Below are 25170 nucleotides of genomic sequence, written 5' to 3'. Positions count from 1 at the left end.
TATCCACCGCTTTTCTCCAAGTCCCAGCTACACGAAGCCTTTCCCAATCTTACTTGATTCACAGTTGCTTCTGCCCTCCCCCATCATATCTTATTTATCCCACCTATAGCCTGCTTACTATTGCTTTCTCCCCCACCAACCTCTCACTGGGAGCTCCCATGTCAAAAACAATTCCTCTTTCCTTTACTCTCCCACAAACACCCTCCATAGATGGGTATTTGATCCCAATCCCTCCTGCCCATTCCACATTTGGCACCTTCAGTCATCCCATCCCCTCTCAAATTCTCAATCTTTCCCCACTAATGGGTTCCTTTCCAATATGATGGTCTCCCTCATCCCTGAAGACACTTTTACTAGACCCTAAATGCCACCTCTTGGGTTATCATTCATTCTCAACAACGCTGACAAGTATGAATGACTTAGCTCTTCTCAGCCATACAATGATCCAAGACAATTCCAAGAAATTCATGATGGAATATGCTAGCTATCTCCAGAGAAAAAAACTCATGGATTCTGAATGCAGATGGAAGCAGACTATTTTCACTTTATTTTTTTTCATTTTCTTCTCTTTAGTCAGTTTCTTCTTTCACAACATGACTAATATGGAAATATATTTCACATGACCGCACATATATAATCTTTATTAAACTGCTTACTATTTTAGGAAAAGGGGAGGGAGATAAATTTGGAATTCAAAATTTTATAAAAATGAATATTAAAAATTATCTTTACATATAATTGGAAAAAAATAAAATACTATTTAAAAAGATTTCTATCATGTATGAATTCTCTTAGGGGAAATAAGGGCTGATGTTTTCCTGAAGGTTTGCCCACACTGATTATATTTATAAGGTTTCTCTCCATTGTGGATTCTCTGATGTACAGGAAGACTGGAGCTACATCTAAAAGTTTTTCCACATTGATTACTCTTTTAAGGTTTCTCTCCAGTGTGGATCCTCTATTACACAGAACACTGCAGCTACATCTGAAAGTTTTTCCATACTGACTACATTCCTAAGGCTTTTTTCCAGTGTGGATTCTCTGATGTTCAGCAAGATTCTTTCTTTTGGATGGTTTTTCCATGTTGATTACATTCCTAAGGTTTCTCTCTAGTGTGGATTCTCTGATGTACAGTAAGACCAGCCCTCTGTGTAAAAGTCTTTCTACATTGATTACATTCATAAGGTTTCTCTCCATTGTGGATTCTCTGATGTACAGGAAGACTGGAGCTACATCTAAAAGTTTTTCCACATTGATTACACTTATAAGGTTTCTCTCCAGTGTGGATTCTCTGATGTACAGTAAGACTGGAGCGGCATGTGAAAGTCTTTCCACACTGATTGCATTCATAAGGTTTTTCTCCAGTGTGGATTCTCTGATGATGATCAAGACTGGCCCTCTGTGGGTAAGCCTTTCCACACTGATTACATTTATAAGGTTTTTCCCCAGTGTGGTTTCTTTGATGTACAGCAAGACCAGATCTGGTTCTGAATGTCTTTCCACACTGACTACATTCAAAAGGTTTCTCTCCAGTGTGGGTTCTCTGATGTACAGTAAAACTGCTCCTCTCTGTAAAAGTCTTTCCACATTGATTACATTCATAACGTTTCTCTCCAGTGTGAATTCTCTGATGTACAGTAAGACTGGAGCTGTATCTGAAAGTCTTTTCACATTGATTGCACTCATATGGTTTCTCTCCAGTGTGGATTCTTTGATGGTGATCAAGACTTGCCCTCTGTGTGAAAGCCTTTCCACATTGACTGCATTTATAAGGTTTCTCTTTAGTGTGGGTTCTTTGATGTACAGTAAAACTGCTCCTTTCTGTAAAAGTCTTTCCACAGTGACTACATTGATATGGTTTCTCTCCAGTATGAATTCTCTGATGTACAGTAAGATTGGTGCTGGATCTGAAACCCTTTCCACAATGATAACATTTATAAGGTTTCTCCCCTGTGTGGATTCTCTCATGTAAAGCAAGACTGGCCCTCTGTGTAAAAGCCTTTCCACACTGATTACATTCATAAGGTTTCTCTCCAGTGTGGATTCTCTCATGTAGAGCAAGCCTGGTACTGCATCCAAAAGTTTTTCCACATTGACTGCATTCATAAGGTTTCTCCCCAGTGTGGATTCTTCCATGTAAAGTAAGACTAGCCCTCTTTATGAAAGTCTTTCCACACTGATTACATTCATAAGGTTTCTCTCCAGTGTGGATTCTCCAATGTTGAGTAAGACTGGAGCTGGATCTGAAACCTTTTCCACATTGATTACATTCATAAGGTTTCTCTCCCGTGTGGACCCTCTGATGTACAGGAAGACTGGAGCTGTATCTGAAAGTCTTTCCACATTGATTGCATTCATAACGTTTCTCTCCAGTGTGAGTTCTTTGATGTACAGTAAGACCACCTTTCTGAGTAAAAGTCTTTCCACATTGATTACATTCATAAAGTTTCTCTCCAGTGTGGGTTCTCTGATGTACAGGAAGACTGGAGCTACATCTAAAAGTCTTTCCACATTGATTACATTCATAACGTTTCTCTCCAGTGTGGGTTCTCTGATGTACAGTAAGACCACCCTTCTGTGTAAAAGTCTTTCCACACTGATTACATTCATAAGGCTTCTCTCCAGTGTGGATTCTCTGATGTACAGCAATGTCATTTCTAAATCTGAATGTCTTTCCACATTGATTACATTCATAAGATTTCTTCCTAGAATGAATTTTCTGATGTATTATAAGGGATGAGTGTTCACTAAAAGCTTCACCACATTCATGACACTCATGTGCTTTCTCTCCAGTTTGAATTTTTTGATGGTCAATAAGGGATGACTCTTGACTAAAGGCTTTGTCACACTGATTGCATTCATAAGGTTTCTCCTCAGTGTGGATTCTCTGATACATAGCACAGATTTCTCTTTGAGTGAAGTCACAAGGAGCATCACTCCTGAAGCTTTGCTTGTGAGTTTCTTCCACAGAAAGGTTTAGGTCTGCAGGTGTCTCCTTCATTTCAAGTCTGATCTCTCTTTCTGAAAGAAACAAACCATAAAACCATACATATACAGCCACATATACACACATATATAATTATATCCCCTTCCCTCCATTGGCAGAATATTAACTGATTTACATTCTATTTCCCTGGGCACAGAGAAGTCTTCAAACCTAAGTGGGCAGAATCAAATATCTGAAATGCCACTGGCTCACAACCAAGGGTGGTTTAATTTACAGAACTTCATACACAACCACACTGGATCCTCACAACAAATCTGTGACACAAGTAGGGCCATCATTCTCATCACATTCACAACTCATTCTGAGCATGAGCTCAGAATGGCTGAGTGACTTGACTCCAATCCCAGCAGCTGAAACTAGAAGTCAAACTCTGTGACTGGGCATGCTCTGTCCACCGTACTAGACAGATTGTCTTCACTTTTAACCTCACTTTCACTGTCTGCACTATCAATCCTTCCTTCATAAGCATTATGCCATATGGTGCACACAAGCTGAATATTCATATTATTTCCAGATCTACTGTGCCCATAAGCATAATGTAGCTTTCCTATTGATTGCTTTCATTTTTATTTTAGTTTTTTGCTGCACTATTTGAGATCACCTGATGAATGCCAACACTTATTTTTGTATTTACTTGAGGCCTAAGAGATTTTTCTCTGGCTCAATGCTTTTTTGGGACAGGCATTACATTATTTCTTTTCAAAAATTTATCTTTCGATGCTTCTGCTCACTAAAATAAAAATAAATTCTTTGTACTAAACACAACTTTTAAAAATGCATGGCATTTCCCACATCTGAAAATATGTCTCATGCAAGACCTTGAGGTCATTGTCCTTCTATAAGGAAGTAGACAGCAGGCTTCCCTCTCAGTCTTCTTGCAGCCCTTCTCATTTAGTGGTTCACAAAGCCTGTGGAGGTTCTGGACAGTGGTCCAAGGGACTGAGCACCCTGAGCAGCACATAATGGCCCAATTTTGTTACAAAGATAGTTTCCTCTGGGACAAGAAGCAGGCGCATGTTTCAACCCTAACAGGATTCTTTGTGCTGTGCTCCTGAATGTCATGATCAGGCATATGGCGCTTCCGCGGATCAAGCAGTGATTACATCAAACTCTGCTGCTTCTAAGTGCAGCCCATGCTTTCAGTTTCTCACCTTGGCATCAAATTGTTTCCAAACTTCCAGAAAGACTGAACATTCATGTGCAAATGGTCACAGGCATGCAAAGACCCTCACTGGCTGGCTGTGTCTACATTAGGGTGGTTCTCTCACTCCTGAGTTACCTTGTATTCCCATCTCTTCAAAGGTCTAATTACCAGACCAAGATCTTACATGGGTTGGCACTCTTAGAACAGAGATGGCAGACTGAAAACTATGATTGCCAAACATGCACAATCAAGGCCATCATGAAACCATCATGGACCACCACCACCTTTCTCCCAAAACAGACCTCAACTCACCCCTCATTGCAGTGCTAAGGCATTTTCTGATTTGAACTTAGCTACTTAGACTTTGTAGCCAGCTTACCAGCAGTAGAAAAAAGAATTCTATCCTTACAAAGTTGGTTTTAAATGTAAAAAATTGTTTGTTTTTTTTTTTAATTTTTATTTTTTTTATTTATTTAACTTTTAACATTCATTTTCACAAAATTTTGGGTTATAAATTTTCTCCCCTTTTCTCCCCTCCCCCCCCAAACCCAAGCAATCTAATTGCCCCTGTGACCAATCTGCTCTCTCTTCTATCATCCCTCTCTGCCCTTGTCTCCGTCTTCTCTTTTGTCCTATAGGGCCAGATAGCTTTCTTTACCCCTTTACCTGTATTTCTTATTTCCTAGTGGTAAGAACATTACAGTTGATCCTAACACTTTGAGTTCCAACATCTTTAGCTCCCTCCCTCTCCACCCCTTCCCCTGAGAAGACAAGCAATTCAATATAGGCCAAATCTGTGTAGTTTTGCAAATGATTTCCATAATAGTTGTGTTGTATAGGACTAACTATATTTCCCTCCATCCTATCCTGTCCCCCATTACTTCTATTCTCTTATGATCCTTTCCCTCCCCATGAGTGTCGACCTCGGATTGCATTCTCCTCCCTATGTCCTCCCTTCTATCATCCCCCCCACCCTGCTTGTCCCCTTGTCCCCCACTTTCCTGTATTGTGAGATAGGTTTTCCTACCAAAATGAGTGTGCATTTTATTCTTTCCTTTAGTGGAATGTGATGAGAGTAGACTTCATGTTTTTCTCTCACCTCCCGTCTTTATCCCTCCACTAATGAGTCTTTTGCTTGCCTCTTTTATGAGAGATAATTTGCCCCATTCCATTTCTCCCTTTCTCCTCCCAATATATTTCTCTCTCACTGCTTGATTTCATTTTTTTTTTAAGATATGATCCCATCCTCTTCAATTCACTCTGTGCACTCTGTCTCTATGTATGTGTGCGTGTGTGCATGTGTATGTGTGTACTCCCACCCAGTACCCAGATACTGAAATGTTTCAAGAGTTACAAATATTGTCTTTCCATGTAGGAATGTAAACAGTTCAACTTTAGTAAGTCCCTTATGACTTCTCTTTGCTGTTCACCTTTTCATGGTTCTCTTCATTCTTGTGTTTGAAAGTCAAATTTTCTTTTCAGCTCTGATCTTTTCATCAAGAAAATTTGAAAATCCTCTATTTCATTGAAAGATCATTTTTTCCCCTGAAGTATTATACTCAGTGATTCTTGGTTTTAGTCCTAGTTCCTTTGACTTCTGGAATATCCTATTCCACGCCCTTCGATCCCTTAATGTGGAAGCTGCTAGATCTTGTGTTATCCTGATTGTATTTCCACAATACTTGAATTGTTTCTTTCTAGCTGCTTGCAATATTTTTTCCTTGACCTGGGAACTCTGGAATTTGGCCACAATGTTCCTAGGAGTTTCTCTTTTCGGATCTCTTTCAGGCGGTGTTCTGTGGATTCCTTGAATATTTATTTTGCCCTTTGGTTCTAGAATCTCAGGGCAGTTTTCCTTGATAATTTCATGGAAGATGATGTCTAGGCTCTTCTTTTGATCATGGCTTTCAGGTAGTCCCAAAATTTTTAAATTGTCTCTCCTGAATCTATTTTCCAGGTCAGTTGTTTTTCCAATGAGATATTTCACATTATCTTTCATTTTTCCATTCTTCTCTCTTTGTTCTGTGATATCATGCTTTCTCGCAAAGTCCTTAGCCTCCATCTGTGCCATTCTAGTTTTGAAAGAACTATTTTCTTCAGTGAGCTTTTGAATCTCCTTTTCCATTTGGCTAATTCTGCTTTTGAAAGCATTCTTCTCCTCATTGGCTTTTTGAACCTCTTTTGCCAATTGAGTTGGGCTAGTTTTCAAGGTGTTAATTTCTTCAACATTTTTTTGGTTCTCCTTTAGCAGGGAGCTGATCTGCTTTTCATGCTTTTCTTTCATCTCTCTCATTTCTCTTCCCAGTTTTTCCTCCACCTCTCTAATTTGATTTTCAAAATTCCTTTTGAGCTCTTCCATGGCCTGAGCCCATTGGGTGGGCTGGGACACAGAAGCCTTGATTTCTGTGTCTTTGCCTGATGGTAAGCATTGTTCTTCCTCATCAGAAAGGAAGGGAGGAAATGTCTGTTCTCCAAGAAAGTAGCCTTCAATAGTCTTATTTCTTTTCCCTTTTCTGGGCATTTTTCCAGCCAGTGACTTGACCTCTGAATATTCTCCTCACACCCACCTCACCTCCTGGTCCTCCCAGCCAGTGTTTGGGGTCTGAGATTCAAATGCTGCTTCCAGCCTTAGGGCTTTTGGCGGGGGCAGGGCTGCTATTTAGTGTGAGAATTAAGTTCAGGTGGTCAGGTCGGGGCAGGGCCGCTTCTCAGGCTCAGTTCCCTCAAGGGGTTTATGCACAGACCTTCCACAATGGATCCAGGCTCCCGCCTGCTTGGGGAGCCCCGGTCTGCAGCCGCCTCTCAGCTTCTACCTCCCAAGGGGGCCCGAATCATGGGGGCACCCCACTCTCCTCTCGACCCACCAAAGAGACTCTCTCACCGACCCCCATCACCTGTGGGCGGAGGGACTTGTGCGGCCACTGGAGATCCCGTCCCTGAAGCCTGCTCGGGTCTGTTTCTCTTGGTGCCATGGCCGCAGCAGGTCTGGGCTGGGCTGGGCTCCGCGTCTGCAGCGCGACGGACCTTTTGCGAGAGGTTTGCAGGTCCCTCTGTGGGTGGAGGGACCCGCGTGGCCGCTGGAGATCCCGTCCCCGAAGCCCGCTCGGATCTTTTCCTCTCGGTGCCGCGGCCGCTGCAGGGCTGCCCTCAGCTCCCAGTCCCGGCACCCAGTCCGCAGCGCGAAGGACCCCCCGCGAGAGGTTTGCAGGTCCCTCCTGAACAGAAATCTCCCTCGCTCCAATATTCCGTGGCCTCTGGGTGCAGAATTCGCTGTGAGTTATTCCCCTGTAGCCGTTCTGTGTGTTGTGGGTTCGGAGCTATGTGTATGTGCGTCTTTCTACTCTGCCATCTTGGCTCTGCCCCCCAAAAAATTGTTTTAAAAAATAAACAAACCAAAGTAATATGTGGAATTGACCTTTAAGTATTCATCATTCATTACTTGTCATGAGCCAGTAGAAAAATAAATCTTTTGTACAGTGACTAGCACCTCATTTTATCATGTTAGGGAGTGAAAACCAGCAAAAACAATGACTTTCTACCCATGAGCAGGAGACCCCATCCAATTCCCTTCCCATTTTCCACCTCGTGCATGTGTGAGCCTTTTCAGTTTTCTGTATATGTCAGCTACGTGTGAGGTTCGTGCGTCTTCTCAAACCATCTCTCTGTCCACAAACATATCCACAGTGAAGTGCATTCACTTTCTGACAACCCTCCCTCCTTCCTACATTCCTAATGCTGCATGAAGCATCCTTCCTGGACTATGTCCGGGCTCATAAATGAAGTGGCACAGTCCTCACTGACTCACACATCCTTACACTCACATTCAAATGGCTGCAAAGTTACATCTTTATGATGGCTCTCCTATGTACACTTCTCTATCTCAACCCTCTCAGTCACCTCACACCTGGTGTATTTAAGAGTCTGCTGGTTGGGCTGGCTGCCTCATCTTCCCCCAATCCAGTCAATCCTCCCCCGACTTGTGAAGTTCACTGGGCTTCACAGTGAAAGAATCAAATATAAAATACTCCCTAGGGCTGGTAAAGCACTGCATCACCTCCCCCTCTCCCACACTTCCAGTCTTCTTTCATCCCATCTTCCCCCATATAGGGTGTAATGCAGTGGTATAGAACAGGATGTTCTACCTCCTGACTTCCTGGGTTTTCCTCACTATCCCTTTTGCCTAGAATGCTTGCCCTCCCCTCCCCTTGGTCCCACCTAGGGCCCATCTTTCACAATGAGCCTTTCTCAGCCCTCCTTTACTTTAGGGACTTCCCTGTCTTGACCAGCTCCAATTGATCTTGTCCTAGTGGATTTCCATAGAGATGTTGGAGTGTTGTCTGTCCCACCAGACTGAGATCCATGGGAGTCAGGGATGTCCCTTGCATCTCTTTGTATCTCTAGTGCTTAGCACAGGGTCTGGCATTCAGCAGTCACTTAAACATTTGTTGACCTAAAGAAGGTCGAAGAGAGCTCATATTGGATAGACCCCTTTGGCACTTTCAGGAAAATTTCATGCTGCCAAATTCCAAACATTGACAAAGTACAATCACAGACTGATCCCTGGAAGGGAGTTGAAAGACCATAGAGTCCCAACCCCTATTTTACAAATAGGGAAACTGAGGCTCAGTGGTTCAGGGATAGGCCCAGAAAGTCTCTGCCAAAAATATCTGAAAAAGAATTCCAAGTCAGATCTTCATGCCCCTAAATCTAGCACTTGCTTCACCAAAACACACAGTAGGCTCTTGAAATCACAGCTCTCATATATCTGCCTTCACCTTACCTGGACAGCAGCTCCTCAGGCCCTCTTGCTCCAGCATCCATGGTGCTTCCTTTTGCTCAAAATAAGAGATCACATCTTCTCTGGGAACTGGATACCCTGGGCATGGGGAATCAGTTAGGGATGAGAAATTTGTAAGTGAGTTCTCTTTAGGGAAAGGGGTGTGTATACGGAGCTGCTCCATTATGACAATCACTCCATTCTGGTCACACAGATGAGACTGTACTGACCCAATGTGCCTGTGATGCAAATAACCCAAAATAGGATGTGTGATACAAACAGACCAACCCTCTGCCCCCCATCCTGTTATGCGCCATTCTGGCAGAAACTCCTAACCCTAACCTGGGTAAAAGCCTTATTGTGCCAGGTCAGCCTCAAGCCCTGGCAACAGGGACCTTAAGGAATCATATTTTGCCCTGTCCCCCCACCTGGCTCTTGACTCCTTGAAACCTATGGAACCTTTGTGTGTTGCTCATTTGGGGAGTCTTTGCTTTTTCAGGTGAGGTCCTCCTGCACGTGAACTCCAGAAACCCTAGTTGGCTCTATTTTGTTTTTTCTCCTTCAGTCTGTTAGCCAGTGATAGGGGCATGCAAGAAAAGAGCCCAAGGTGATTCTAAGGACTCATGAAGGACAGTTTCTATACCTTTTATTTTGGGGAGCCTTGGGGGCAAGATTATGGAACCAGTTTGGAGTCAGAGAACTTGGTTTAGGTGTACCTTCTTCATAGAAGGATGGAATCATGGCATAGTTTCCATTCTCTAGCAATGGACAGAGTCCTATGCTTGGAGTCAGGAATGCCTGAGCTTAAATCTGGCCTCAGACAGTTCTTAGCTGGGTGGCTCTGGACAAGTCACTTAACCTCTGTTTGACCCAGTTTTCCCCATTTCACCTAACTCAGAAAGCTATGGTGAGGGGGACATAATATTGTTCAGAAAGCCCTTAGCATAGCCCCTGGCAAACACCATGTCTACAGAAAGGCTGCTTCCCTTCTACTCCTTTCCCACCATCTGTGCTGGAATTGTAGGGTAACATGAAGCCTGTTACATACACTGGGCACATCTGGGAGCTGGAAGGTATAAAATGATGCTCCCTAAAAAGACGAATATCCCAAAGAGGAAGGAAAAGCTGATGCAGTTTTCAGAGACTTGGCTGCAAAATTCATGTCCAGCTAGAGGCTGGACTAAATGACCTCTGAGGTCAGTCCCATGTCTCAGATGCTTCCACACTGAATGGGTATTTGACCTGAAGCTATCTAGAAGTGGGAAGAGACAGTATCAGGAGCAACAAAGGAAACTCTCAGGTTCCTATCACATAATGGAAAGGCCTTTTATAGGAAAACTAGACAGAAGGACCCCACCTCTTGGAGACAGGAGACCAGCACTTTTCCTTTCCAGTAACTGATAAATGCTCCAAACCCTGCACACTAGGGAATGAAGACACTCCCTTTGATGGCAGACTCAGAGTTACCAGCAGAAGTGTCCTCACCCAGGGAGAGCAGGTTCCAGGCATTCTCCAGCATGACCTCCTTATACAACTCCTTCTGAGGATGGTCCAAGAGGCCCCACTCCTCCTGCGTGAAGTCCACAGACACATCCTTGAATGTCACCGACTCCTAAATCATCAAAGGTCATAGGACAAAGAGCTGAAAGACACTTCAGAATTAAATAATTCAACCCTCATCGATTTACAGGAGGAAAGCGAAGTGCAGAGAAGGAATTTGCCCGAAGATTGTAGCCTTTATGAGTCTGTTCTTGAAACCGGTCAGTAAAGCCCAATGGAATTTTGAGAAAAGCATTTCACATGGTCAGTTGGAATAAAGCTGAGAAATATGAGAAAATGTGTCTCCCTGTGGAATCAGGGGAAAAGTTCATGTTCTACCTGTGAGGTGTGTGGATCTGTGGAGGAGAAAAAGGGGGGGTAATATGAAATTTCTTCCTTCTCAGAACTGATACAAGTGATAGATCTTAAGGAAAATTTTGTATAAGTGTATTTGAGAATCTAGCAAGAACAGGGTATACTGGGGGGAAAGTCTTGTGATCAGTTAAAAAAGAAGAAAGTTAAAAAAGAAGAAAGTTAAGGAAAAGATCTAGTTTGTTTCCCAAGAGGCTGGAATAAAGTCTTATCTGGATGAAAATAGGAAAAGGAATCTAACAAGAGACTAATCCTAAATGCTTCTGACTCTAGCAGAATCTGGACTGCACTGTGTGCTATGAGATGGTTTCCAGCCAAGTGAAGAGTTATCTGTTGTTACACTGAGGACTTGAGGTCACTAGGGATGATGTGTCATGGCCACAACAGCTTATGCCTTTGTCCACAGCATATATTCCTTGGTTATAATATTTAGTTACATAGAAAGAAGAGTAACCATGACAGAAGAAAGAGGCTTCCTTCAAGTATAAAAGCAATATTTAATTAACTTGTGTTTTTTTAGAGCTAAGTCACCTTTAGGAGAAATAAATGATGTAAATCCCTACCTTCCGCCCGCTCCCCCCTCCATGAAACTCAGGACAAGAGTCAAGAGAATGTGTTCATATACAGGAGAGGCTGGCTAGATCTGAGAACAGCCTGATACTTGGGAAGGGAAATCTATATTTCCAACTTGCTACATGCATAAGTGTTTGGCCAATGGGCTTGGATTTGGGTGGTCTTCCATTTAATTTTCATCACATGAATGTGATTCAGTTTATCAGAGATTAGGACAAGTTTTTTTTAAAATTTATTCACTGGAAACAAATACAAAATAAGTAAAGAAAAAAAAAAAGAAAATTTCCATTTCCAGAGCAGAACATGCTCTGAACATGAGGACTGAATATAAAACAATGTATTTCCATTTCCCTAAAACCTATGTAATAAACTCTACACCAGGGGTGGAGAACCTTTGGCCCTCAGGCCACGTAAGGTCTTCTATGTCCTTGAGACTGGCCTTTTGACTGAATGCAAATTTTACAGAACAAATCTTTTTTGGATTCAGTCAAAAGGCCACACTTCAGGCCCTAGGAGGCCACGTGTGGCCTGAAGACCACATATACATGCACATAAGACCATACTATGCATATTTCTTTTTATCAGTTCTTTCTCTGCAGGTGGAGAACACCTACCTTCACAAACCCAAGTCTTTCCAAGTTTTTCTAAATCAACCAGCTCATCATTTCCTATACCACCGGACTATTGCATCCCAATCATATCCCACATGAGATTATCTATTAAAGTTTTTCACCCAATTTTCTTATAATCTTGACTACATTGGTTTTATTTATATAAGAAAATTTCAGTCTAAAATACAGTTATCTCTTCCCTGTGATGACTTTCTTCATCACAGTTTTGATATACTATGGATTGACATGAGAAATTAAAAGCAAATTTTATTGGTGTTTTGTGGAAACTGAAGATGACATAGACAGGCCAATAGATAACACAGAAAAAATTTAGAAGCTCAGAAATGAATAAAATATATGGATAGTATCATATAATATCAATATATTTTATCTTTTAATACCATAATAATTCAGACTTCTTTTCTGGTCCAAATAATTTATGTGGATTTTCCAGATCACAAGAACACTGTGAGATGGAAATGATCACTGGAATTGAAATGATCCATTTTACACTTCGACAATGCTCTCACCTTATAATATAATTTAAGGTCTGGTACTGCTGAATCTCCTTCTTTTACATTTTTTCTCTTAGTTTCTTTGAAATTCTTGACCTTTTCTTCTTCCAAATGACTTATTATTTTTTCTAACTCAGTAAAATAATTTTTTAGTAATTTTAGTGGAATGGCCTTGAATAAATAGATTAGTTAGGTAAAATTGACATATTTTTTATCATATTGGCTTTTCCTACCCATGAACAATGAATAGTTCTCTATTTATTTAAAACTGACTTTTATTTATATAAAGATTATATTATATTTATGTTCATGTAGTTCTTGGGTCTGTTTTGGTGTGCTCAGGTATTTTATATTCTCTACTTATTTTAAATGGTCTAAGACAATATTGAATAATATAGGGGACACAGTGTAGTTTCCCTATTTTTCTCTTTTAATTAAATCTATTTTAGCTTTAACTTTAACTAATTTAGATCATGATTACTACCCCTCTTTTTTTACATAATGAATTCTACTCTAGCCCTTTACTGCATCTCTGTATTGCTTGTTTTCATTGTGTTTCCTGAAAGCAACATATTGCTGAATTCAGATTTTTAATCCATTTCCATTTTGTGGGTAAATTCATCCATTTACATTTGAAGTTATAATTACTTGTATTTCTCCCCATCCTATTTGTCCTCACTATCCTTCTCACTCTACTTACCCTATCCTTCCTCCCTGCTGTCATTTAATCCTACAGATACCTTGCCCTCTATAAGTGCAAGCAAAGTAGGATTTTTGTTGTTTTCTTTTCGAGTTCAGTTCCCAGGCTCGTTGAAAACATCTGAAGGCTCAATCTCCTTTGAACCCTGATGGTTCACAGCGGTGCTGAGTCACTTAGTGCCTATGGACTGTCTTTGTTATATATACTGGGAGGTTGGTGTTAGGAGAAGGGCCTTTTGATTCCCTGGATGGGACTCTGGTTAACCATTTGTTATAAGCTCCCCCATTGCTCAAATGCTGTTGGCACTCCCCCATCCGGTGGCGTCTGTAGGTGGCTGTAATACTTTGATCAGACAACTGGAGCCCTGTCTGTTAAAACTTTGTGTGCATCTCTCTGCTTGCATTTGTGTAAACTTTTCCCCTGAATTAGTAAATGACATATATGTTTAACTAAAGAAGGACTGTTAACCCCTTTGAAAGTTGTCTTTCCTGTAACAAAGCAGATCAAAAGAACTTGTGTGAGCAGGCCATCCTGAATTCTCAGACTAACCCTAACTCTAAACATATTTAGAAAGAAAACCAGAACTGAAGAGGTTCTTAAGTACCCAAAGCAAAAACAAAAGAAATGAAGGAAGAGTGAATCAGTGAGGACAACATTAGTCACAGAGTAACAACCGAAAGACCAGCAAGAGATTTCTTACTACAACAACACAAGGACACAGGACTGAAGGAGAAAATCTGGTAGAGATAACAGTGAAGAGGAGGGCAGGGGGTATTAGGGACAGAACCTTCTTTCATGGGACTCCATTACAACGTGGGAAGATATATGAAAGGGAGGAAAGAAGAGTGATAGGCCAAGATCATGCTATGTGCCAGGTACTCTGCTACAAACTGCAGACACAAAAAGAGGCACAAATGCCCTCAAGGAGCTTCCGATCTCATGTGTGAGGCAACATGCAGACAAAATATACAAATGAGAAATAAATAAAAGGGAGGCATGATAATTAAGAGAAGTTAAAGAAGGCTTCCTGTAGATGGCTTTTAATTGTGACTGAGTTTCTGGATAATTAATCAATCTATTAATTAGGTTAATCAATAAACTGATGGTCAAGGGTCTCTGTGACCAAAGAGCAGGCATGGAGGTGAATGCTTAAGGATCTTGAAAAAGGGGGTGCCCCATGGGGGAAAATTAACTTTGACTGGTAAACACTGAGAGAATGAATATTATAATGAGGTGGGCTTTTCCAATGGGACAAGAGACTTGTCTCTACCCACATCACTTCACCAGCCATCTACACAAAAGAACCTGTTCTCTACCGAGTCCTACTAGGTAGAATAATGAAGGTGAGAGTATGTGTTAGGGTGAGAATGCCACCTAGTTAAGTTGGTCTGGGTGAGGTGAATTTTTGGGCAAAGTCAGAAATGTTCTTGAGATTGGGCTTTGAACGAGCAAACAAATAGACAAAGGATTCTTGGGTCCTGCATGCAGAATTGGTTATTAATATAATCAGAAAATAATCATTTTTCTCAGACTCAAAGGAAGCCAGGAAGATCAGTATCGATGCAAGACTGGAGGTCAGCAGAGAGATTAGGGCAAGAAAAGTCGAACTGAGAATCATCAAAGAGACGGTGTTTAAATCCTTGGCAGCTGATGAGATCACCAAGTAAAGTAGTGCAGAGTGAGAAAGAAGAGGAACCTAAGATAGAAACCAAGGATAAGTGGGTGTGATCTGGAGGAGGACCCAGCAAAGACAAAGAAAAATGGTCAGATAAGAAACTAGGAGAGAGCAGTGTCCTAAACACCTGGAGAGAAGGGAGCACCACGGAAAAGAGAGTGGTCAACCGTGTCAAAGGTGGTGAAAGGTCAAGGAGAATGAGGACTGAGAAGGTGACCTCTGTGGTCTCAGAAAGAGAAGGGCAAATGGGGGAGTAGGCAAGAAAAGCTGGAGAAAGGAAGGCGGGCTTACTTTGGAGATGGGAGGAGGTCCCACTGATGAATATTCTCATGGGTGAAGGGAGATGAGGACCCTAAAAGTCTGCCTGTCCTGGGCTTTGGGGGTGTTGCCACCCATGGGGAGCAATTAGTTCTTGGAGGACTAGGAGAGCATGGACAAAGGGTTGAGATTTAAAGGAAAAATGTAGAAGAAAAAGGCCAACAAGACAGGGTATAGATCAGAAGATGTTTCATCTCACAGAGCAGCATCCTCTCTACACCAGCAATAATACACATTACTCTTGAAGTTAGGTCCAATGGAAAAGGGGAATCCTACAAGGCAGTCAGAAGCACCAGGAGGGCAGAGCTTACAATGGATATGCCTTGGAGGCTTTGACCGAATGAAGCGTACAGAGAAAAGAAAGACCAGATGATTAGAGGGGCCATGAATCAGGGAATCGAACAGAATGAGAAGACGGACAAAGAAGAAAGTAAGAGAAATCCTTGCTGGAAAGGGTCAGAGAAATGAATAAAATTAAAAAAAAAACACCAAATATTGAACAAGGCTAGTTGAAGAGGAAAGGGAATCTACCTATGTGAGGGGAAAAAGGAGGGGTAAAAAATGCAGAATTTCTGAAGAAAACTAGAATTAAAAGATTTATAGCATCTTCTCAATGGGACAACCAAGGAATATACATATTTCTTTGCAACACACAAAACTTCTACAAAAATTAACCCCTTGGGCACAGAGACACTGCAGACAGCAATAACCAATACAATGTTTCATCTCATAATGAGATAAAAATAGACACTGGTTCAGGGATCACAAACAAAAGATACAAATCCAAATGAAGTCTTAACAATGACATAGTAAATGATGACTGAGTCAAAGAACAAATCACAGAAAGGATAACTTTGTAAAAGAAAATGATCATGATGAAGTAAGACACCAACATTTCTGGGATTCCGCTAATGCAGTCCTCAGGGGGAGAACACATCCTCTTAATCATGCGTTCAGGATACAGAAGGGAAGATTAATAAACTGAATGTGTAATTTAAAAAATCAGAAAAACAAACAAAGCTAAAACGAGCACAAGAAGACAGTAAAAATTAGAAGGGAAATAGATAAATTGGAAACCAAAAAATGGAAATGACAAATGAAAGTCAAATGAGTTATTTTAAACTACTGATAAAGTTGATAAAAGCCTTAGCTAATCTGATTAAAAGCGATCAGACAAACAAATAAATATAACAGCAAATGAGAAAGGTAAAGTCATAGCAAAACCAGAAAAAATAACAGACAATCATAACATATTACGTACGGTTTTATGCTATGAAACTGAGAACACAAAAGACCTGGAGGAATAAATACCTCCACAAAGTGAACCACTCAGACGACCAGAAGACAGGTGAATTCTGTCAAAGTGGTAAAGAACAGTTAGTACCCACATGGCCAATCATTTCCCCAAATAAGAAAGTATCCTACCAGAATCCTCTTGTGAGACAAAAACAGACCTAATAAAGAAACCAGGGAAGTCCAAACACAGAAAGTACACTACAGCCAATATCATCAGTGAATGCTGTCTCAAAAATTCTAAATGAAACCCTATCAAAACAACTGTAGCAAATTAACCAAGAAACAATCCATTATGGTCAAGTGGGATTTGTACCAGGGATGCAAGGATATTTCAACACTAGGAAAACAATGAACATAATCATATTCAAAACCACATGGTCATCTCAATAGATGCAGAAAAGGTTTCTGACAAAATAAAACCCTTCTATGGTGAAAATGCAGGACGAAGGACAGGCATAGTGGGACCTTCTTCATCATCATAAACATCTATCTAAAACCAAAAGCAAGCGTCACACGAAGTGGAGATGAATGAGAACCTTTCCTGATAAATGCAGGAGTGAAGCAAGGATGCCTACTCGCCTCACTCGACTGGAAATGCTAGCACTAAGCAACAAGACCAGGAAAAGTAACTAAAGGAAGAAAGTTAGGTAAAAAAGAGCTGAGACTATCCATTTGCTAGGGAACCAGTACAGATATCCAAGGAGACAATGACTAGCTAACACAAGGTTGTAGGCTACAAAATGAAGACTCAAAAGTCAACAGCATTTTTATATAATAATGACAAAATGCAGCAAGGGGTCATTGAAAGAGAAATCCCACTCCAAACAAGTAAAACATGCACACAATATCTGAAAATCAGCCTCCCAAAGCACACACAAACGTTGCATTGATTCAGTTGCAAAGCAGCCCTTAAAGAAACGAAGGACAACCAAAACAACTGGGAGAATATTTAGTGCTCATGGCTAGGTTGTGTCAATATAATACAAATGACACTACCAACCAAAATATTTACTTTTAATGCTATACTAATATGGGGAATGAAATATTTAAAAAGGGTAAACTGAGGCAGTTCTCCAAGCAAGATATCATTTATTAACAGGGCAGGCAGCCTGATAATAAAGGATGGGTCAAATGGCCCTGCCTCTAGTTAAAAGACCCCTAACTGAAAAAGCAACTCTTTTTATAAGCACAGAAGAAAGAACAGAAAATCTGTCATTGGTTAGCATCGCAGGGATGAGGGATCATCATTGTTAAATCAAAGAAAATATGTAGCCCCCACTTCCCCATAAGAACCACCCCCCTGTATCTCTAAGGAATGCTTTGGTTAATTTATGGGTCCTAGAGGCACCCTAAGGTAGCTCATGAGGACCCTGGTGTGGGAGACTTACTGATTATGGGGAGGGGTTTGCCATCTAAATTGTTACAAGCTGGACAAGATCTTCTCAAGGATCCAAACCCTGCTGGAAATGCTGAGATATGTATTCTGAGAATACTGAGAATATTCTGTAACTAATGAGCTCAAGCCTTGGGAATGTGAGAAAGGATTCATTTACAGACCCCTACTGCACTGCAATCAGCATGATTTCTAAAGGGTGATAATTAATAGTCATTATGAAGTGCTATACTCATGTATCACTCTACATTGGGTCATTTCCCAACCAAGAATACACATGTACTAAGACATATTTTATATAAAGTCACAGAAATAACTTGATATGATAAGTTCTTACAGTAAGCTTCATAAACTTTCATCTAAAATTCACCACTTGTTTACCAGTTATAAAGTTCATTTGTCCAACCACAAGAATGATGATAAAGATATCTCCATTCTGTTTTGCTCAAATTCCATGTCCAAGCCTAGCCTGGGTGGCTGGTGGTGGTATGGAAAGTCCCCCAATTTGTCTTGGTACCTGACCTATCTTATGATCAATTGGCCAGTGGAGACAGCCCATGTCTCCAGTTGAGTGGACTTGACCCAGTCTATGACCCCCTGCTGATATGCCTGTTGTTTTCTCGGGGGGTGCATCATTTCTGGTGCTCAAAAGCAATGTTTGTTGACCAAGTGGATTCTGCATTTTACTTTGTGTCTCCAGAAGTGCCTGGTTACCAAACCTAACAAAAACGAGGTTCTGGGGACCAGAAGCATCTCAGGTCATAAGGAAGATCTGAAGTCCTTCACTGGAGGGTACCATGGACCCTTTAATAAAGTGTTATTGGCTTGAAGCTTGGCCGCAGTTCCTTTAACTGGAGGCTGGGTAATTCTGAACCCCATAAGAGAGACAGAGACTCAACTTTTGCCCCCATGAGCTTCTTCTCTAAGAGACAAAGAGGAGGCTTTGTGGTTTTTCACAGAGAACAGAATGTGGTTCTCGAATAAAATCAAATAGAAAATACAGGATCAAGAATGAATTCCCTTGCTAATGAAATTATAAAGGGAATATTTTACAAAGCTAAATAAAATCATAACAAAATTCATTTGGCAAAACGCAATATCAAGGGAAATGACGAAAAGAAGTGAGAACACGGGAGAGCCGCTCCAGCCGACCTCAAACCACATTGTCAAGCAACAGCCACCAAAACCGTCAGGCCTTGGTAAACTGTGATAAATCAATGGGAAGGTAAAATCATAAAAATGACAGACAAAACTCAGAGTTGGTTCTGAGCTGATCCCATTACGGAAGAAAGCAGAAAATGACAAAGGGAAAGATCACAGAAAACCCAGAAGAACCGAACATTATGCACAGTTTTATGCTACAGAAACTGAGAACACAACAGAAATAGAGGAAACCCCCCAAGACAGGATACGCTCCAACATCAGAAGAGCAGAGAGACGCGGAGCAGCCTGATCTCAGAAAAGGGAACAGATGCAGATGCGAAAGAAGCAAAGGGGGAAACCTCCAGGTTCTGACATTGTCAGGAGAATTCTGTCAGATTGGGAGAGAACAGTTAGCACCCATATTTCAGGAATAATTCTCCCAAAATGATCCCACAAAGAGAAACACAGACCTGAGACCTAAACCAGGGAAGGTCAAAACACAGAAAGTAAACTCCAAGCCAACCTCATCAATGAACATCCTCACCCCCAATCTGAAACCAGATCCTAAATGTATAACATCTGTGGAGACTTCCAGGGCCAAGATGGTGGAGAGAGGAAGGAACTTTGACATCCTTCCAAATTCCCCTCCAAACAACTAGAAAAATGCCTCAGACTTGGCTGAGGAGCAGAGAAGCCACTTACCAGTCCAGCAAGAGGTGAGATCCGGGAGCAGCTGGAGCCAGCCTCACAGCAGGGGGCCTGCAGCAGGGCTTCAAGCACAGGGCCTTGACTCCATCCTGGTCCAATGGCTGACCAACATCAAGACCTTGCCCCTGGGGCTTACCAAAAGAGAGACCTTGTTTCCATAGCAGCAAGCCAGCAGCAAGGCAGATCAGCAACAAGATCCCTCCTCCAGGGCCAGCCACCAGAAAGGCTGTTACCATGGCGACCCAGCAGTGAGGTCCTATCCCTGGAACAGGCCATTCAGGGGAAGCCACCAGGGAAGGCCCACCCCCCAGTACAAGCCAGAAGGGAAGTCTACTCTATAGTGAAAGCAAGATACTAAGCTCTGAAATCCAGTGAAAGCCAGCAGTAAGACCCAGAGCCTCAGCACAGAAAGCATGGGACAGTGCTGGACTAGAGCCCAACTCTCACAAAAAAATACTAAGTCACATAAAAGGCAGAAAAAAATGAGCAAAAAACCCAAACTAACAAAAAAAAAGAATTGACTATATAAAGTTAATATGCTAAAAGGGAGGATCAAGGCATAAACTTAGAAGAGGACAATAGTGTCCAAATGGCTACCTACGAAGCCTCAAAGAAAAAATGTAATTGATCTCAGGCCCAAAAAGAATTCCAGGAAGTTAAAAAGAATTTTAAAAAGCAAATTAGAGAAGTAGAAAAATTGGGCAAAGAAATGAGAGTAATGCAAGAGAATCACAAAAAAAAAAAGGTAATAGCATGGGAAAAGATATACAAAAATTTCACTGACGAAACTAACTCCTTAAAAAATATGGACTGAGTGGAAAAGTACAAACGCTTATAGAAAAAAATTATTCCTTAAAAATGGTAATTGAACAGAAGTCAATGACTCTAAGACATCAAGATACGATAAAACAAAATCAAGAAAGTAAAAAAAAAAAAATAGAAGAAAATGTGAAATTCCTCACAAATTCCTCACAGAAAAACAACTGACATAGAAAACAGATCCAGGAGAGATAATGAAAGAATTATTGAACTACCTGACAGTCATGATCAAAAGAAGAAAAAAAAGCCTGGACAACATCTCTCAAGAAATTATCCAAGAAAACTGCCCTGAGATGAGAACCAGAGAACAAAATAGAAACTGAAAGAACCCACTGATCACCACCTGAAAGAGATCCCCAAAAGAAAACTCCCAGGAACATCACAGCCAAATTCCAGAGCTCACAGATCAAGGAGAAAGCACTATGAGCAGTGAAAAGGAAAATTCCAATATCTTGGAGCTATAGTCAAGATCACACAGATTTGGCAGCTTTCACATGAAAGAACTGGAGCACTTGGAATGTGATAGACCAGAAGGGAGGAATTAGGATGACAATTGAGGATCACTTACCCGCAAAATGGAATAGAACCTTTCAGGAGGAAAATGGGTATTTAACAAAATCAAAGACTTTCAAGCATTCCTAATTAAAACACCAGGGCTGAATAAAAAATTTGACTTCCAAATACAAGGGAAACATAAAAAGGAAAAAAGAAAGAGAAAACATAAGAAATTCATTAAGGTTAAACTGTTTATATTTTTCATATGGCATGATAATATTTGTAACTTATGACCTCTATTACTATATGAGCAATTAAAAGTATATGTAGACAGATGGTGTAGATATAGGTGACTGACAGGATGACACCTCAAAAAACAAAATAAATGGGCAACAGAGAAAATTGCACTGGAAGGAAAAGGAGGAGGGAGATTGGATGTGGCAATATTACATAAATATTACACCAAAGAGCTATTGTAATGGAAGGGAAGACGGGAGGGTGGCAAACAAAGCTTCAACTTTACTCTCATCAACACTGGCTCAAAGAGGGAATAACATACACATTCAGTTGGATACAGAAATCTATCTTCCCCTATAGGGAAGTAAAAAGGGATGGGGATGGAGGGGTGACTGATGAAAGGGAGGGTAGATTGGGGGTCTGTGAGGAGGGAAATGAAATGGAGGCATGGAGGGAAATAAACAGCACAACCATAAACGTGAACAGGATGGACTCTCCCATAAAACCAAAGGATAGAACAGAATGGATTAAAAACCAAAATCCTACAACATGCTGTTTACCAGACACACCTCTGAAGCAGAGATAGGTTAGGGGCTGGAGCAGAATCTGTTAAGCTACAGCTGAAGCCAAGAACGCAGGGGTAGCCATCGTGACCTCAGACAAAGAAAAGCAAAACCAGATCTAATTAAAGGAGATAAGGAAGGAAACTGTATCTTGCTAAAAAGTTCCACAGACAGCAAAGTCATATCGATACTAAACATGCATACACCAAATGGTATTGAAGGAGAAGGTGAATGAGTTACAGCGGGAAATAGATAATAAAACTATACTAGTGAGGGACCTCAACTTTCCCCTCTCAGAAGTAGATGAATCCAACCAAAAAATAAACAGAAAGAAGCTAAGGGGGTGAATATAATTCTGGAGAAGTTAGATATGCTAGATCTCTGGAGAAAACTGAATGGGAATAGAAGGGAATAAGCTTTTTCTCAGCAGTGTATGGCACCTACGCAAAAACTGACCCTGTATTAGGACAGAAAAACCTCACAATCAAATGCAGAAAAGCAGAAATAGTACACACCTCTTTTTCAGATCATAATGAAACAAAAATTACACTCAGTAATGGACAATGGAAAGGGAGATTAAAAACTAATTGGAAACTAAAAAGCCAGTGAGTTGAAGAACAAATCATAGAAATGATGGATAATCTCATTAAAGAAAATGACAGCGCCATGACATTGTGGAATGGACGGTCACTGGTGTCCACCCGCTATGCATGGCGTATGCTGCCCACGTACAAATACAAACAACCCTAAAAAATACAAACACAAAAATATCAATGAACCGCCCAGCTGTACCCCTAACCCTAACCCTAAATGCCTTATTCAGTCAGCAGCAAGGGCCCTGACAATTCCTGGAACAGAATCCAATGAATGACAATGTCTAAGGTGCATAAGGCGGCACATCTAACCAGCCCCAACCCTCTTTCCAGTCTTCTTACATCTCACTCCCCCTCTTTTTCTTCCTTCTCCTCTGGCCCAGAGACACTGGCCTCATGGCCGCTCCTTGACCAGTACTCATCCCTTTCCAAAGGCTGTCTCTCAAAGTCATACTTCCTCATCCTGGCCTCTGGGCTTCCTTCAAGTTCCAGCTAAAATACCACCTTCTGAAAAAGTGATTTTCTTTGTCCCTCAACTATTTTGAGTCTTCCTTCTGAGATCCCACCTCCCCTGTATGGAGCTCATTTGGGCTCAGCTGCTCCATTAGATGGGGAACCCTTGTGGGAGGGGACTGGTTTTTCCCTGCTTTGCATCAGGGAAATTTTGAACAGTACCTGGTACAGAGTAGCCTTTGTACATGCTTACTGACTGGACTTAAGAACTGGTAAAGAAGAGGGGTTTAGAGAGATCTGGGAAGGCTTGTAGGAGCTAAAGCAGAAGGACAATTTCTGCTCTGATGACCTCACCGCAATGGACAAGAGCTGGGGGAGCCTTCAGGGCTCTGCTCCAGGCTGGTCCAGACAAGACTCAGGGTGAAGGGTTTCCTGGCCTTCATTAGCTACAAGGGAGAGCCTGGCCACAAGAAACAGAGAAGAGGAGAAGAAGGAGGCTAGGCAGGCATAAAGAGAGCAAAGGCATGGTCCTTATGGAATGGAGACTATGAAGAGTGAAGTGGCCGTCCTTGCCAATCAGGTGTAAAACCAAACAGGGGAGGGGGGTAAGTGCTCCAGAGCCCAGGCTGCCAATGAATCAGTTTAAAATACAGAAGCAGAGAGCAGAGCAGGGTGGTTGCTACTGTATTCATTTCATACCTATTATTTATTTAAAAAAAAATGATCTACAAGGAAGACATTGCTAGCTTCATGGTCAATCCTATGGAAATGGCCTTTGGTCAAGTCTGTGGATGGATGGCACTCACCTGGGGTAGGGGGCTGTGGCTCCCAGGGGCCATTCCCTCTGGCTCCAGGCTCTCTGCTTCGGCCAGACCTTGGTCCTCTGTAGACTGAGCTGGGGAGGGTAAAGGATCCCAGAGCGGGAAGGTCTTTGTCTTCTCTTCCTAGGCTGGAGGTTGGCCTGCAGAGGGAGAGGTCCCAGAGAAGTTGCAAAGGCCCAGGCCTCTCATGGGAAAGACTCCAACCTGCAGAGGGAAGGAAGCAGCAGATAGGAGTCAGGCTTGGAAATGACGTTGGTCTGAACAGGAAGACTACTTGCCCCCTTCCCCATCCTCCTACAGAGCCCCAAGAGGCAGAGGGGGCTTGGGATCCCAGACAGGATGAGACCAGTCAGAGCCTCAGGAGCTCCTGAGTCACAGTCCTCTCTCCACCTTGACCTCTGCCCTCCCTGTATCCCCTCCGACCAACTAACACACACATACTATCTAGACAACAGACTGCTTGATCTAGAATGGAAGGTTGAGGGGGGTGAGGTGGGGGGCTCTGAAATGGAGCTTCCAGGGAATGACCAGGGGAAGCCAGAAGCTGGGAGACAAAACCTGGTCTGGGATTCAGCCCTGAGTGCTCCAGAAGTGGAGGCAGGGAAGCAGAAGCTCCCCTAGTAAGAGGAATGGAGGTAAGGTCTGGGAGATAAGGGAGTGACAAAAACGTTCCAGGTAGGCAGCTGAGCCTGGGGAAGCAGGAAGCCCACCCTGAAGTCTAACTAGGAGCCAGGAAGGACTCTTGGGGACTCCAGGTAAAGTTTAGGCTTGGAATCCCTAAAGGGAATGTGGATTCCGGGAGTCACATCTTGGGATCTGAGAGCGACGCAGCCGGAGAGCTGCAAGGCCAGCTAAGGGGGGGCCAGGCTGAACCCAAGGTGGGGTCCTCATGGAGCCTTACAGGAGGCCGGGTCTGAAGGCCAGAGCTGGGGGCAGGGAGAGAGGGCACGTGGGTCCCGATGAGAAGGCTGAAAGCAGGACTTCTGGGTCCCTCTGGCAAAGTCTGAAGTTTGTGACCCAGGGTTAAAGCTGGGGATTGGGACCCTGGACCTCTGAGAAGTGACCGAAGTCTGGAAAAGATTTAGGGGCAGGGAGCGACCCGCAGGACACTCCCATGAGGTCCCCATGGCCCCCGCCGAAGCCAGGAGGTACGGGGGGCAGGGGGCCTGGCTCAGACCTACCTAGGGCCTGTACCCGCAGAGCGATCTCAGCTCCAGGGAAGGCAGGAAGCCCAGAGCCACAAGGGAAGCAGGCTCCCAGAGTTCCTGCTCAGAGCCAGCCCACTCTGGGAGGATCCTGCCCGTCCCTGAGCCCCCCACGGCCAGCCGTTTCCTCCAATCACTCCCTGGGCCAGGACCTCGGCACCCTGCCTCCACCTCCCCCAGCCCTGCCCTCCTTCACCCGGATCGCCCGGGCCA

At 42.4% G+C, this 25170-nt stretch overlaps 1 protein-coding gene across 1 annotated transcript; it reads right to left on the bottom strand.

Annotated features, from left to right (window-relative positions):
- Positions 1–518: 518 nt before the first annotated feature.
- LOC140532327 (uncharacterized) lies at positions 519–25075 on the bottom strand. Its single transcript, XM_072650716.1, has 5 exons — positions 24934–25075; positions 23738–23956; positions 10414–10540; positions 8932–9027; positions 519–3021 (listed from the first exon to the last, which is right to left on the bottom strand). The coding sequence occupies exons 2-5, from the start codon at positions 23768–23770 to the stop codon at positions 1097–1099; spliced, it is 2181 nt and encodes a 726-aa protein (XP_072506817.1). The 5' UTR covers positions 23771–23956; positions 24934–25075; the 3' UTR covers positions 519–1096.
- Positions 25076–25170: the final 95 nt, after the last annotated feature.

This window comes from Notamacropus eugenii, chromosome 3 (assembly GCF_028372415.1).
Source record: "Notamacropus eugenii isolate mMacEug1 chromosome 3, mMacEug1.pri_v2, whole genome shotgun sequence".
NCBI classification, from domain to species: domain Eukaryota; kingdom Metazoa; phylum Chordata; class Mammalia; order Diprotodontia; family Macropodidae; genus Notamacropus; species Notamacropus eugenii.
Note: the sequence above shows the minus strand (reverse complement) of the source record. Positions and strands in the feature narration are given on the sequence as shown.